Source organism: Zeus faber (assembly GCF_960531495.2).
Source record: "Zeus faber genome assembly, chromosome: 2".
Lineage (NCBI taxonomy): Eukaryota > Metazoa > Chordata > Actinopteri > Zeiformes > Zeidae > Zeus > Zeus faber.
Window position 1 is genome coordinate 16869567 of NC_137189.1, and position 13859 is coordinate 16883425.

At 45.3% G+C, this 13859-nt stretch overlaps 3 protein-coding genes across 5 annotated transcripts in view; 1 reads left to right on the top strand and 2 right to left on the bottom strand.

The window, feature by feature from the left end:
* Window positions 1-3507, top strand: part of tcp1 (t-complex 1) — a 5699-nt gene extending 2192 nt beyond the window's left edge. Inside the window, exons 6-12 of the mRNA XM_080020154.1 lie at window positions 1-66; window positions 427-553; window positions 859-1034; window positions 1155-1278; window positions 2485-2677; window positions 2811-2974; window positions 3093-3507. The exon at window positions 1-66 is cut by the window's left edge and continues 116 nt beyond it. Coding sequence (XP_079876280.1) covers window positions 1-66; window positions 427-553; window positions 859-1034; window positions 1155-1278; window positions 2485-2677; window positions 2811-2974; window positions 3093-3306 — 1064 coding nt within the window. The 3' untranslated portion in view covers window positions 3307-3507. The remainder of the gene's footprint in view (window positions 67-426; window positions 554-858; window positions 1035-1154; window positions 1279-2484; window positions 2678-2810; window positions 2975-3092) is intronic.
* Window positions 3508-3662: 155 nt separating this feature from the next.
* On the bottom strand, window positions 3663-7045 carry acat2 (acetyl-CoA acetyltransferase 2). Its single transcript, XM_079996907.1, has 9 exons — window positions 6934-7045; window positions 6030-6164; window positions 5740-5921; window positions 5290-5407; window positions 5024-5167; window positions 4780-4902; window positions 4501-4655; window positions 4310-4420; window positions 3663-4210 (listed from the first exon to the last, which is right to left on the bottom strand). Exons 1-9 carry the CDS (start codon window positions 6980-6982, stop codon window positions 4040-4042), a joined length of 1188 nt encoding a protein of 395 aa, XP_079853033.1. The 5' UTR covers window positions 6983-7045; the 3' UTR covers window positions 3663-4039.
* Window positions 7046-7224: 179 nt separating this feature from the next.
* wtap (WT1 associated protein) lies at window positions 7225-13674 on the bottom strand. 3 transcript variants are annotated; one of them, XM_079996892.1, is made up of 8 exons: window positions 13548-13674; window positions 13184-13221; window positions 12768-12823; window positions 12622-12680; window positions 12407-12534; window positions 11134-11312; window positions 8596-8750; window positions 7225-8469 (listed from the first exon to the last, which is right to left on the bottom strand). In XM_079996892.1, the coding sequence occupies exons 2-8, from the start codon at window positions 13211-13213 to the stop codon at window positions 7811-7813; spliced, it is 1266 nt and encodes a 421-aa protein (XP_079853018.1). In that variant the 5' UTR covers window positions 13214-13221; window positions 13548-13674; the 3' UTR covers window positions 7225-7810. The 3 variants fall into 3 exon arrangements, with proteins under 3 accessions (XP_079853018.1, XP_079853019.1, XP_079853020.1); XM_079996894.1 differs by lacking the exons at window positions 7225-8469; window positions 8596-8750 and having other exon boundaries at window positions 10416-11312; XM_079996893.1 differs by lacking the exons at window positions 11134-11312; window positions 12407-12534; window positions 12622-12680; ... (1 more) ...; window positions 13184-13221; window positions 13548-13674 and adding an exon at window positions 10342-11125.
* Window positions 13675-13859: the final 185 nt, after the last annotated feature.

Below are 13859 nucleotides of genomic sequence, written 5' to 3' on the forward strand. Positions count from 1 at the left end.
GCCGCAGTCAGAAGGAGAGTTTCCTCGTTAATGGGTATGCAGTGAACTGCACAGTTGGTTCTCAAGGTATGTTTGATAAGTTGTAATGTATCAGAAATTCATGCATGGAAGGGTTTTTATGTGCTTTAATGTTTTCCTTCAATGAATACTACACTGTGTTGGTCAACTCCCATGAAGTTTGCCGTTATGTCTTCCTATGGCATTTAACGGTGAAAAACATGGGAGACAATACCCTGACCTTGAAAAGAATGCTACGGTCATTTCTCTATGAATTGTGGCACCTTAATTCAGGCCAGACAATCCAAAAATTGGCCAACACTACTTGGCATTGATATTGACTTGTAGCTTTGCACTTATTGTGTTTGATCAAATTATTATGATGGTTATGTTTCTAAGTCTAACGTGGTGTGTTCTGTTGGGCCAAAGGCATGGTGAAGCGTGTGGCCAACGCCAAGATTGCCTGCCTGGACTTCAGCCTGCAGAAAACCAAGATGAAGATGGGAGTCCAAGTCATCATCAATGACCCAGAGAAGCTTGACCAGATCCGACAAAGGTGAGGAATCTTGCATTTGTTGTTTTTTTTTTTCCTCCCCCACACAAGGGCTTTCCCATTTAAATTTGCTGCGACGCTTCCTCAGTGGCGTACACAGTGATACGCGTGGGATAAATGATGATCAGTCCCAAGTCGAGGCTGTAGCTACATTCCAAGCTGCTCTGCTGCTACTTTGGACTGGACAAAATTGATAGTTTGAAATGATCTCTAGTATACAAGATTAATAGTGAGGACATGGAATGCCTGCTCACACACTGTAATTATCCTCACTTCCCATAGAGTGTAATGGTTTCTTACTATTCAAGGGAATCTGATATCACCAAAGAGAGGATTCAGAAGATCTTGGCATCTGGAGCAAACGTCATTCTGACCACTGGTGGCATCGACGACATGTGCCTGAAGTACTTTGTGGATGTTGGAGCCATGGCTGTCAGGAGGGTACTCAAGAGGGACCTCAAACGCATCGCCAAGGCAACAGGAGGTAAATCAGAACCTGTGCTATCAAGCGTAATGCTATATTTCGTGTACTCTATTTCTCCAAAATTGCTTTTATGAGTTCCATGTCGGTGTTATACATTTAGCTCTGCTCTTCTCGCCTCAGCCACTCTTTGCCCCTCTCTGACCAATCTGGAGGGAGAGGAGACGTTTGAGGCTACCATGCTGGGTCAAGCCGAAGAGGTGGTCCAGGAACGCGTGTGCGATGATGAGCTCATCCTTGTCAAGAAGTAAGAAGCACAACAATATAAAATAATCAAATTTCACTCGTACACTCGAGTATTTTTAGCCGGACTGTTGTGACTAGCAGAATTATAAACTGCCCCGTAATGTGAAATGCTGGCATCAAAACTGCCATTTATCATAGAGAAAAGGCCTTTGCTGCTAAGGAGGTTGGAGAGTAATTCTACTTATTTTATCTGACAAATTGCAAATGTAACCGTTGTCGGATTGGTGGAGCGTACTGTATGTAACACCCCAATGGTTGGACAATTGTAGAAGGCAGTCTGAAATACATTTTTGGCAGCAATTTTGTTAAATATGGTAGTTTAGTTAAAAAAAAAAAAAAAATCTATTTAAACTCTTAGTTTTATTTAAATATACTGTGTTTTCCATATGACGTATTCAACATTGTTAAAACGGCACAGAATACAATCACTAGTGATGGAATGCAGATCATTGCTTATTTCTCCTTTTATCATCAGAAAGCAGTGCATTCCCATTTTTAAGTTGTCGTTTACACATCAATTGGTGGTCCTGTTTTTTTTTTTTTTCCCCCCGTTTTATCTTGACATGTCATTCCTGTCCATAATACATTTACGTCAGATACTAGGATGGGTAAATGCAGGTATTCCCACACACACACACAAAACTTTCCCATTTAAATTTGCTGTGACGCTTCCTCAGTGGCGTACACAGTGATACGCGTGGGATAAATGATGATCAGTCCCAAGTCGAGGCTGTAGCTACATTCCAAGCTGCTCTGCTGCTACTTTGGACTGGACAAAATTGATAGTTTGAAATGAGTCTGTGATTACCAAGCAAGATAATGGTCATACGACTTTTTACATCGCTAGTATGCAGGATAAATAGAGGACATGGAATGCCTGCTCACACACTGTAATTATCCTCACTTCCCATAGATTGTAATGGTTTCTTACTATTCAAGGGAATCTGATATCACCAAAGAGGGTTCAGAAGATCTTGGTATCAGGAGCAAACGTCATTCTGACCACTGGTGGCCTTGACAACATTTGCCTGAAGTTGAAATATTGTGGAGTAATACTGTTCTACATCAAAACTGTTTTGGTGGCATGAGGCACGTGCCACCAAAACCACCGTTCCGATCTGTCGCTTGCCCAAACAGTGATGGAGGATGTCAGTATGCTGACATTGATTAATCTATTTTTTTATTATTATTATTCTGTCCCCCTCAGTACCAAAGCGCGCACATCGTCATCCATCATCCTGCGTGGGGCTAACGACTTCATGTGTGATGAGATGGAGCGCTCCCTGCACGATGCCCTGTGTGTGGTGAAGAGGGTCCTGGAGTCAAAGTCTATTGTTCCAGGAGGAGGCGCTGTGGAGGCCGCTCTGTCCATCTACCTGGAGAACTACGCCACCAGCATGGTGAGGCTCCTGGGTGCATTTAGACTCTTTGGACATCCTTACATTTCTCGGCCGTGGTTTTTAAGTAAAGACTAGACTTGACACCTTCCATGGGGGTGTAGATTTTAAATGCACACAAACATGGTTTTCTCAGGGTTCTCGGGAGCAGTTGGCCATTGCTGAGTTTGCTCGTTCCCTCCTGGTGATTCCCAAGACCCTGGCTGTGAACGCAGCACAGGACTCCACCGACCTGGTGGCCAAGCTCCGTGCTTTCCACAACGAGGCCCAGGTCAACCCCGAACGCAAGAATCTCAAATGGTGAGTAGGTAGTGGAACCCCTGAGATCCATCCATTTTTTTGTTTGTGTTTTTTTTACTAGTTTTCACCTTTACTCGGGCATATTGTTTGTGTAGCTCATAAATACTTTGTTTATCAGGATTGGTCTGGATCTGGTCAACGGCAAGCCCAGAGACAACCGTCAAGCTGGTGTGTACGAGCCCACCATGGTGAAGACCAAGAGCCTCAAGTTTGCTACAGAGGCTGCAATCACCATCCTCCGCATCGATGACCTCATCAAGCTCTTCCCTGACCAGAAGGAGGGCGGGCCCTCGTACGGAGAAGCTGTGCAGTCTGGTTCTCTGGATGGTTAGGTCTGCCATGTTAAATGTCTGTATTTATACATTAAGAGCTCTTCGTGGCGCTTGTCAAGTGTAGGTCTGCACTTTGCTTGTTTACTGTTTACTCTACTCCCCTCCATCACGCAGCCACTGTAACTGATTTTCCACCCCTACCCCCTGGACACTTGGAAATAAAACCTCCAGTGATTGTAGATTACTGATTTGTTAACCCAATTTTGTTTGTCTGTTTTATTTAGCATGGCTAATCATTTCCCTCTAACAAGTTATCAATAAGCTGAAGCGTTGCATTCGAGATGCAATGGGAGATGAGTTCTGAAAATTTTATTTCTGAAAGGTTGGCCAAAATTGATAAACAGCAGAAGTCAGATGTGAAATTGAAAGTCTACCAATTACTTAGTGGCGAACAGCTCACTTAAGTTTAGTGGTTGTACCAGGGCTGTTTTCAAATTATTGGCTTATTCAAGTGCATGTAAACAACTTTCAGCTATCAAATTCTGAAGCACATTGATCACGCCACAAGTACATCGAAAGACCTAAAAACACCTGTTAAAGTTGTTTTCTACATCGAACAAAACAAAACATAGGTTTAACAGACAGGCAACAAGTATTACTGCTGGAGCTCCAGTTGTCATAACTTTGTACATCTGTTATGACTCGGGCAGCTTTGGAAGAAACATTGCCAGTCATATACAGCAATGTAAACCGATTTATTGCGATACCCTGTACAGCGAGATGAATTTTCCTATCACACCCTCTCCACACACATGGCAATGCCCATCCCTCCTCCGATGCAGAGGGATGCGATGCCCTTGTGGCCTCCTGTCCGCTGGAGCGCGTGCACCAGGGTCACCAGAACTCTGCAGCCAGACATGCCTATTGGATGGCCAAGAGAGATGGCTCCTCCGTACACATTAACCTGGGGAGAGTGATAAAAATGTTTGTTACTCTCAGGATTCACTAGTTTCACCCCTTTGACTATTTGACGTAGTTGAGATTCGTCTGAAGCGGGGCTCACCTTGTCTGGATTCAGGCCAAGCTCTTTGACCACAGCAATTGACTGGGCGGCAAAAGCTTCATTGATCTCAAAAAGGTCGACCTGCTCCAGCTTCCATCCTGCTTTCTCAACCTAGCAGAGAAAGGATAAAGATTAACATGAAAGTATTTTGTGCATTGTTAGAAATGACCAGATTGCAGTATGTTTCTCACCGCTTTATTAATGGCTGGAATGGGTCCAGTTCCCATGATCGATGGGTCAAGGCCAGCTTGAGCCCAAGAGATGATTCTGGCCATTGGTTTAAGGCCCCGCCTCTCAGCCTCTGATTGGCTCATGAGGACCATTGCTGCTGCACCATCATTTATACCTAGCATAAATAGATGTGAAAAAAAAAATGGAAGGGCAAGACAATATAATTAAAGTAGTAGCATGATGGAGGACAGCTATTTGATAAGTAAGAAACTAAGTGGACGTGGCATGTTGTTCCAGACCTGATGCATTGCCAGCAGTCACCGTTCCACTGCTGTCCTTGACAAAGCACGGTCTTAGTTTGGACATGGTATCCAGACTGCTGCCATGGCGAGGAAACTCATCCACCTTCACCTCCACTGGAACTAAGGAAGGAGAGATGGTGCATTTTACATGGCTATAACCTCCTACACACACAAATGTGACAATTTGTCTCCCAAACTATAGGGATAAAGTTAGTTTACAAATCAGGGAATCACTCCTTGCCTTTCCTGGACGGCACCATGACTGGGACAATCTCGCAGTCAAAACATCCAGCTTTCTGAGCAGCCTCGGCTTTGTTTTGTGACTGGACGGCAAACCGATCCTGCTCCTCTCGACTGATACCCCACTGTTTAGCCACGTTTTCCGCTGATAAAAAAAACCCAAAACAAATTAATGAATCACAACCAACTGAAATGTCCCGATAAATGTCTGGTAAAATTTGGACCCAGTGAACACTATTGTTATTGCGTCACGATTATGGTCCTGACCCGTTATGCCCATGTGGTAACCATGGAAGGCGTCTGTCAGGCCGTCGGCCACCATGGAGTCCTGCAGAGAGGCGTCGCCCATCTTTACTCCCGCCCTCATCTGCAGTGTGTGAGGGGCCTGACAGAGGGTTAGATAAGACTTTATTCATCCCCGTAGACTCGGGCGTTAGAGCAGGAAAACAAAAACTGCAGTCAAGAAAGAGATGCAAATTAAAATTAGATAAGAAATTACATGTACACTTTATCTATGTGCACCAAACTAGTGAGACCAATATGAGCAAGTAGCAGTTAATCTTTACCCTTTCAATTCTTATTTACTTAAACAGCCATTAAAGGTTGTCTCCGTAGGTCCACATCTCAAGAGCACCCCCAGCCCAAAGCCCTGAGACGGACAAGGAAAAAGGTTGAATGCAAATGCTGTTCCGGAGTTCCCCCTTCCAGAGCACTCACCCTGCTCATGCTCTCCATGCCGCCCGCCACCACCACCGTGGACTCTCCCGCCCGGATGGACTGAGCTCCGAGACACACAGCTTTCAGCCCGGAGCCACACACCATCTGGCAGCTCCAGGCGGGTACGGGGAAGGGGAGGCCCGCCCCGACGCTGGCCTGCCGCGCGGGGTTCTGTCCGTGACCTGAGGGACAAACGTGGAGGGGAAAAAAACGGAAGGGAGCGATTGTCGGGAGTTCATAACCAACTATACTGCGACGGGGAGATCAATGCGAGCCTTCCTCGGTCTTACCCGCGGTCAGGACGTGTCCCATGATGACCTCGGAGACCTCCTCCGGCTTCACCGCCGCCCGCTTGAGAACGTCCTTGATCACCACCGAGCACAGGTCGTGCACGGGCACCGAGGACAGGGCGCCATTGAAGGACCCTGAGCATTAGAGGAGGAGCGATTGCATTGCAGCTCTAAGAAAACACCAGTACAACACAGAATACAACACGATAAAAATGTATATCACAAATGTGAAATAAATAAGACAATATCCACTGTATATTGTGAACTCAATCTAAAAAAGGAGCCCGGAATCCCTAATCCGGACTCCTTCTGAATGGTGAGGCAAACGTTGTCTTGTCGTACGGGGCTTTTAACACTTTTACATGACACTTACGCTCATAATACCTTAAGTGAAACCCTCGATGAACTCAAGAAATGAATGTCACTACAATACATTTTTACATCCACTGTAAATATTAAGCAGAAAAAATGCGTAAACATTTTCAGATATAAAATAAAATATATTTCACATATTTATACATGATTAAATTAATGACCGTACGTAGCCAACTGTGGGCGAATCCCGCCCGTCGCGCTATGACGAACCAGCCAATGAGTGGCTCGGAGAGAACCTGGACAGGTGAGCGGACCAATCACAGCCACACAACGCTGGCGGACGGCGACACGGAAGACGGCAGCCGCTTCGCCCGATTCATGGGGATGAAATGTGGAGCGAAGTTTTCACCGAAGGCAAAAATGCGCAAAAAGGTCGGCAATGATGGCGATATTTTATTATATTATTCTACTATTTGTATACCGCCAGAAACATCGCGAAGACAAATCGTTCCGATAACTTGAGAAAAAAAAAATTACACAATAAAAAAAAAAAGTACACCATATGTAAATGACTTATATTCCCAAATACCGATGGCTGTTCGTGCGGCGGAGACGATAACAACGGGCTCGGTGCTCATGTCGGCAGGTTGGTGACGCTCCTGCTGCTCCGTGCTCGGCCAGTCCGGTCTGGACGGTCTGGCTACGCCATCGAGGCAGAACTAGACGAGCACTGAACTGAATGACGCGAGTAAGAACCAGCGCCACCGTGAGTTGGGAGGACTCGGTTGCACGCTTCAGCTGAAGGACTGATCTCATTCCTTTCATGATGGCTGCACGGTTCTCTTTGTAGGGGCATACAAACAAAAGGGGTTCTTTTGGGTAATATTAAAAGTATTTATTGATATTTGGTCAGTACATGAAAAGGATTGAAGCCAGAATAATACGAATGTTTGCATATAAACTACACGCAGGTCAAACAGAACTGTTTCAACAGGATTTTGTCAGGGGTGGGAAAATTAAAAGTTGCAATTAAAAATAAACAACGCAACAGACAGACATCTAAAATAAATGACCTCCTTGAACATTGCAAAACTACTGTGATTTTAGTGAACTGTCATTTACTCACGTTTATTGACAATGGGTTACAACACCAGATGTCTTATAATTTCAGTGTTGAGCTCTAATGAGAACAGCTTACAAATATTCAAATAATCAAGCAATAGCAAAAAAAACAAAAACAAAAAATGCTAGTCTTAAACATACAGCCACTCAATTCAAATCTACCAACATAACCCAGTCACATAACGTCCCTGTTTAGCAACACAAATGTGGCAGAGGCCTCACAAAGGAGAGCAGGCGCAAAACAAAATCCTTTCCTGGACAGCAGTGCTGTTACATATGATGCGTTATGTCTTTCTGTGTGGTATAAAAAGAAAAAATACCGGCAGATGTGTTTACAAAGAACATTACAAAGCCGCACTGTTGCTCATGCTGGAGTCCAGGCCGTTTTGAGCATGCCGTGAGCCAGCAGTCCTGGTGCCCTTGATCACCGGGGTGGTCTTGTCCTCCTGGGGGTCGGTGTTGGAGTCTGTGTCGTTCGAGTGCTGCGTGAGGGACGTCTCGCTGCCGGTCGGCGAGTCCACGCTCTCGTACCCTGCGCTCAGCTGGGTCCCGAAGCCTGCAGCGCCCCCTACGCTGGTGGTACTAGTCTGGCTCCCCGCCGCCTCCTCTGAGCGGTTGGATCTCTTGATCTCCGCCTCGCCGGGGCTGGAGACCATGGGGGACATGGGAAAGTCTTCCTCGGTGCTGCTGACTTCTCGGTACAGGCTGGGCGTGGTGGTCTCGCTCCTCTGGGATGAGTTGCCGTTGCTTGGTCCGTTGGAGACCCTACCGTAGTCTTTGCCCATTGACTCGCAGGGCGCGCTGGGCTGCTCCAGCGGGGCCGAATGCTCAGCAGACGGGCCGGAGGCGGTCGGGGAAGTCCTGCTTGTCCCCGCGCCGGCCGAGCTCCCCTGGTTCACAGTCAGCTGCTGCCGGGTCTCCTTCAGCTGCTGCTGCAGGACGAGGATGGTGCTCTGCATCCCCTCCACCTCCTCATCCAGCTGGATTATAAAGTCATTTAACTCTGGCCACGAGAGAAAAACCAGGCAAGGCCCAAAGTCAGAGTTCAGGAAAACCAAAGCAGACGCTGACTGACAGGCGAACGCGTTATTAAAAGCGGTCACCGTGGACAGAGTTCGGCTGTTCTTACCGTCTTGGCTGCTCTTGAGCTCCTCGCTGTACTTCTTCTGCAGGGCCAGCTCGGCCTCCAGTTGGGCGATGCGGCCCTGGGAGAGCTGACGGCCTAGCTCCTGGTTCTCCTGAATCAGCATTCGACACTTGGCCATCAGCTTTTTCCCAGTTTGGCTGCAAGGGAGACAAGTCTCACATCACATAGTGAACCAGGAGAGAACTGCATCCAGCGGCAGAAGGAGGAATGCCATCCATGTGTCTGTTACCTGACCTTTCCCCTAGTGTGCCATGCTTCAATAGAAAATAACCTTATTATCTCCAAAGAACTGGAGTTAAGAGTTGGCAATCTCGATGAGACTCCAAAAAGTCACATCTCCGTAAAACAGATGAAAACATCCCATTCCTTATCGGTAACTTAATCTGGTTCATTCAAGTTAAGAATGAATAGAATAAAAAAAAATTTAAAGACCCCAATTCAAAAGTGAAAATTGTCCTAACAAATTTAAGTTAGTTGTAGCTGGCAACCTAAGCTAAGCACTGAAATTTGAGCACCCATGTAACCAAATTGTATACCAAAACAATGTTCCAAAAAGGGCAGAATATCGTATTGTGTAGAATATCGGCCACAAACTAATAGAATCAAACATGCTACTTTGGAACAAGGCAGGTTATAAATTTAAAAACACAAAAACAAAAACACCAAGCACAAATTGTAGCATATAATGGCAATAACTTACTGAAGATAACCTATAATTGAAAAACCAGACCTGCAACACAGGTATTTATAAGCAGCTAGGGGTCTGGAACACTGACTTTAGTTAGGAATCCACATCAATTTTGTTTTATAACATTTGTTTAACATTATAACTAAGCATTTTCTATCTCAGTTCCAGGTCAAGTAACATTGCAACAACCTAGAACTTCTGTTGACAAATAGCAAATTACGTAAGCTGTTAAGTAAAAGGCTAACGTTAGGATTCTATGACATCACAATGCCCCTAATCATCTATAAAAATGTGCATTTTGGCCAGAGCATGAGGTCAACACCTGTGCATTTTCCATGGATAAATACTTAACTTTCTGTGACCAAGAAACCTACACTAAGTGCCATATTAACACAAACCATTTTACTGCTCTGCCTTGAAGATCTCTTCATATTCATTCATTATGATAATGACTGTTTATGTAATCTATTACTCTGAAGAGCTAGGGAGAAAGCATGTGTTTGGCGCCTTTATCTCAACATTCTATCACCTATGAGAGAGCAGAATTTGATGGTACGGGTGTGTAAAAAAAAAATAAAAAAATAAAAAAAAAAAGGGGGAAAATAATTTAGATTTAAAATTTTCATAAGGAATACAGTCGTGATGATTAAGATTGGGCCACAAAGGTGAGAATGGAAAACTAAATGCGCAACTAGGGTAAATGGTTGTGGGGTGGATCGTGATCACAAAAAATACACATGTATACAATTATAACAGTCTCATAAACTTGTAACATTGCTTGTTTAAGACATTTGCAGCAGCACTTGCACCTACGGCAGTGTGTCCTTTCCAGTTATTGTAGAGTTACACACCAAACTTGATTTAATTAATCCTTTATAAAAAAGAAAATTAAAAAGGGCAAAATGCCTTCACGCCAATCATTCTACTTTGTTCACACACTGCAGTGAGTGCAGAGGGCCTTTAGAGAAAAAGGAAAATAAATGGCAACAACAACAAAAAGGAACAGAAGTCACAAAATAAAACATGTAAATACACTCTACCGGTGCGTGGACCTGTGTTCAGGGACACAGGGAGTTGGACCCTCGCCTTCAGCCTCAACCATAGTCCCTTCTGGACCGGGGTCTGGCTCCGCCCCCACAGTCTTACATTCTATTGGCTCCTCCTCCTCCTCAACAGTCTTATGTCATTTCTATTGGCTCCTCCACCCCCAAAGTGTTAACATCTTATCCTAGTGCCATTCCCACATTATTGCAATGTACTCTAGACTCTGTCCCAAAAAGTCTTAAGCTTCTCAGGAAGACTAGCCAGTATGGAATAGTCTTTAAATGTTCGACTGCTGATTTAGGCTACAGAAGCCCCCTGCTTGAGCAGGATTCTCCAACACTGACTCAATCTCCACCATCACCCCCTCTATTTAAATGTCTCAACTGTCTGGTTTGGGGGGGCAGGGCGGAAAAGGGCATATCCGCGTCGGAGGTGAGTGACCACCTCTTCAGGAACAGTCCCGACTCCTTCAGGCCCTTGGATGGTGAGAGGGAACGGGGGGGGGAGGGGGAGGGAGCTGAAAACACAAGTGTCACCTGACCATACTGTCTTTTTGGGTTTACATTATGTGATATGTAGCTGGCACAGTGCGAGAGTACAAGAAAACACGGCGCTTTGTTTTTGCAGTGTCTGGCTTTCTGTAAAGTCTGAGTCTCGTGGCGAGTACAGCTTTGCTCAGCCTCCCCTCCCACCTTTATTCCTGCATGCCTGCAGTGACAGTGGGGGTTGAAGGGGGCGTGAGGAAGTCTTGGCTTTTTTTTGGGAGGGGTTATTTTGATTGTTTTTACCTATCAGGTGTAAATTTCCAGGCACTCAGTTCATTTTGGGCCTGCTCCAGTTTGTCTTTAGTCTGTTCCAGTTCGGCCTTCATTTTGAGGAAAAACAAGTTGATGGCTGGGTCCACCATGGACGTTCGCAACTGGGCGGCACTGGGCTGCTGGACTTGCTTCAGATACTGGATTTGGGTCTGCAGGATAAAAGGGGCAGCAGTCAGTATGCAACATAAAGATCAGGGTGCTGTCTAACTTTACTTTCCTTCCCGACAGAAATACTTGGCCCAGGAAAATGTCAAAAATAAAAGGATCCAGGGTAAAATACTTTTCATTAACCAGTTATATCAGATATCCACAATGCTGTAACGTAGAGTCACAGCCACGTGAGTTTAAATACAACTTGCTAAAAAAGGTAGCAACTTGTACAAAATGCAGAGTGATTTGTTTATAATTTTAATTGCACATGTCCTTTCATGAAGTGGGTATTCAACCACCCATATGGAGAACAGTCAGAATCTGGCTCAATTAACTGGACAACTTGTGTGACCCTACAAATGAATATAAGAAAAAGATCCCCTTCCCAGTAAGAATGAATAAGAAACTTACCTGGGAAAACTCTGCAAATGACCACTTCTCAAATTTCCACTCAACTAATTTGACTAATATTTGGATAATGGCAATAGGTTCCAACTGCCACCAGGAACCTATGCCAGATCACACACCCATCCAAAGAAAGTTTCAATGCACAGCCAACATAGTAAAGGAATCTTAAGATTAGACCATAGTATTGGTAGAAATATTTGACTGTATCATCCCTGTTAATGTAAAAGACATTTTTTTTTTTGATTTTACAATCACTCGCATCTGTGGTCAGTCCAAAACATCCATCCAAGGGACGGATCGATGGTAGGAGTGGCATTTGCTAGAATAAAGCCACGAGGTGAACCACTGAACTGCCAATCCAATAAAAGCTAGAAAGGCTTCAACTGTCATCTACATTTCACAGATCAGTTGAGATGCACAGAAAGGTCTGTTTAAAACACAGACAGCAGTGAGCTCAACAACTGCACCGACCACTACATCCTCTTTAAATGCCATTAATCAGTCCAGCCATCATCAATTTCACATCCGTATATTTAACAGGAAACCATGGTAGTTGCCAGTTTGGTGGGTTAGGTGCACAGAACATCGAGGGTTTCGACTAGCACATCACGGGGTTAATTTTCTGCATAACTTCTAGAGAGGCTACCCCCAAAATGAGCCGTAGCAGGTATAAACAGCCGCGTACCGTGCACTCCTGCATCTCCTGCTCCTTGGTGGCGAGTCTCATGACCAGGATGTTTTCCCTGCGTGCTGACTCTTGCTGCTGCTGCTTCAGCTTCTCTTCAGACTCCTTCAGTCCCGTCACATCATTAGCTACGAAAACACAGGATTTTATTTATTTTATTACATCCGAACAAGTCTGTAAATCGGCCTGATTGTGATAATTAGTGAACAACTCACAGCTCAGGTCAGCGTATTTCGCCTCCAGGACTTGGACATACGTTTCATGTTGTTTCCACCTGAGAAAAGACATAAAATAAAATGTCTCGTTGAATATCCAGCTCTCCGATGGACGTGGGAGCCCACGCACACGCACACACAGTTACCTGACACACAGCTCCTCCCTGGTCAGCGTCTTCATGTCAGACTCACTGAGGCGAACCTTTGGAGAAAATCCAAAATGATCATCAAGGGGTTTGTTTGGTTGTTTGTTTGTCCGTTAATAATTATCATTTTTGCAGACTAAACTACCATTTCGGTGTTTTTGTTTGGATCGCATTATTTTGCATTAACTTCACTTGATATTGTTTTCTATTATCTTGACTACCAAATTTCGTTTTGTTCAAAACCTGTCGATAGAGTACTCATTTTGACAAATTTATATTATTTTGGAATTTATGTTGTGTTAATTATATATATACATATATATAGATATATATATATAAACAATAAAAGAGGGCAATGGATGGGGCAATGAATGAAGACAATAAGTGAGTATAGTGCATATTTACAACTAGGTTACCTTCTTCGGAAGCGGCTCCTCGGTGCTCATGCTGAGGTCTGGAACAGAAGGGAAATACAACTTAGGACGTTCTTCACCGCTACAACCAGCGTTGTGTTAGCTAGCTCCAACCCCGGCTGTTTCAAACATTTCCCCGTTTCACGCACGCCGGCCCCTTGCTTTCCAAACGAGGCCGTTCGGGGAATTTATAGACCGATAGCACTCGGCGTGCAGGCGAACAGCATGTGTGCTCCTTCGCACCCGCTTTAAAGCTTCTTGTTGCCACAAAATGGCGCTGAAGGAAAAGACTCCCTCCCTGGCGCTGCTTTTCCTCAAACTAAGCGGGCTGCCGGCCGCACACGCATCCCGCCGTCGCGCCACTTACCCGGCTTCCTCTTCGCGTCGATGCTTCGGGTCTCCAGTTCAACGGCTCAACGATTGTTTTGCTAGGGGGATTAAATTTCGTCGCCTTGTTTCGGTAGAGTCGCCATATTACCAGCGCAGAGGAGGGGGCAGCAACAAGCCCGACGCTCCGCGGCTCCTGCGCCTGCACTTGCCTTGCTGCAGAGCACCGCCCACTCCGGGGGGAGGGGGGCGGGGCGGGGCGAGGGTCACGTGACGCGCGGTGCGTTCGCGTCACATTGGAGGCGCGGACACTTCGGGGAGCCGCCATGCCTGCGGCGCCAGAGCCCGGCAG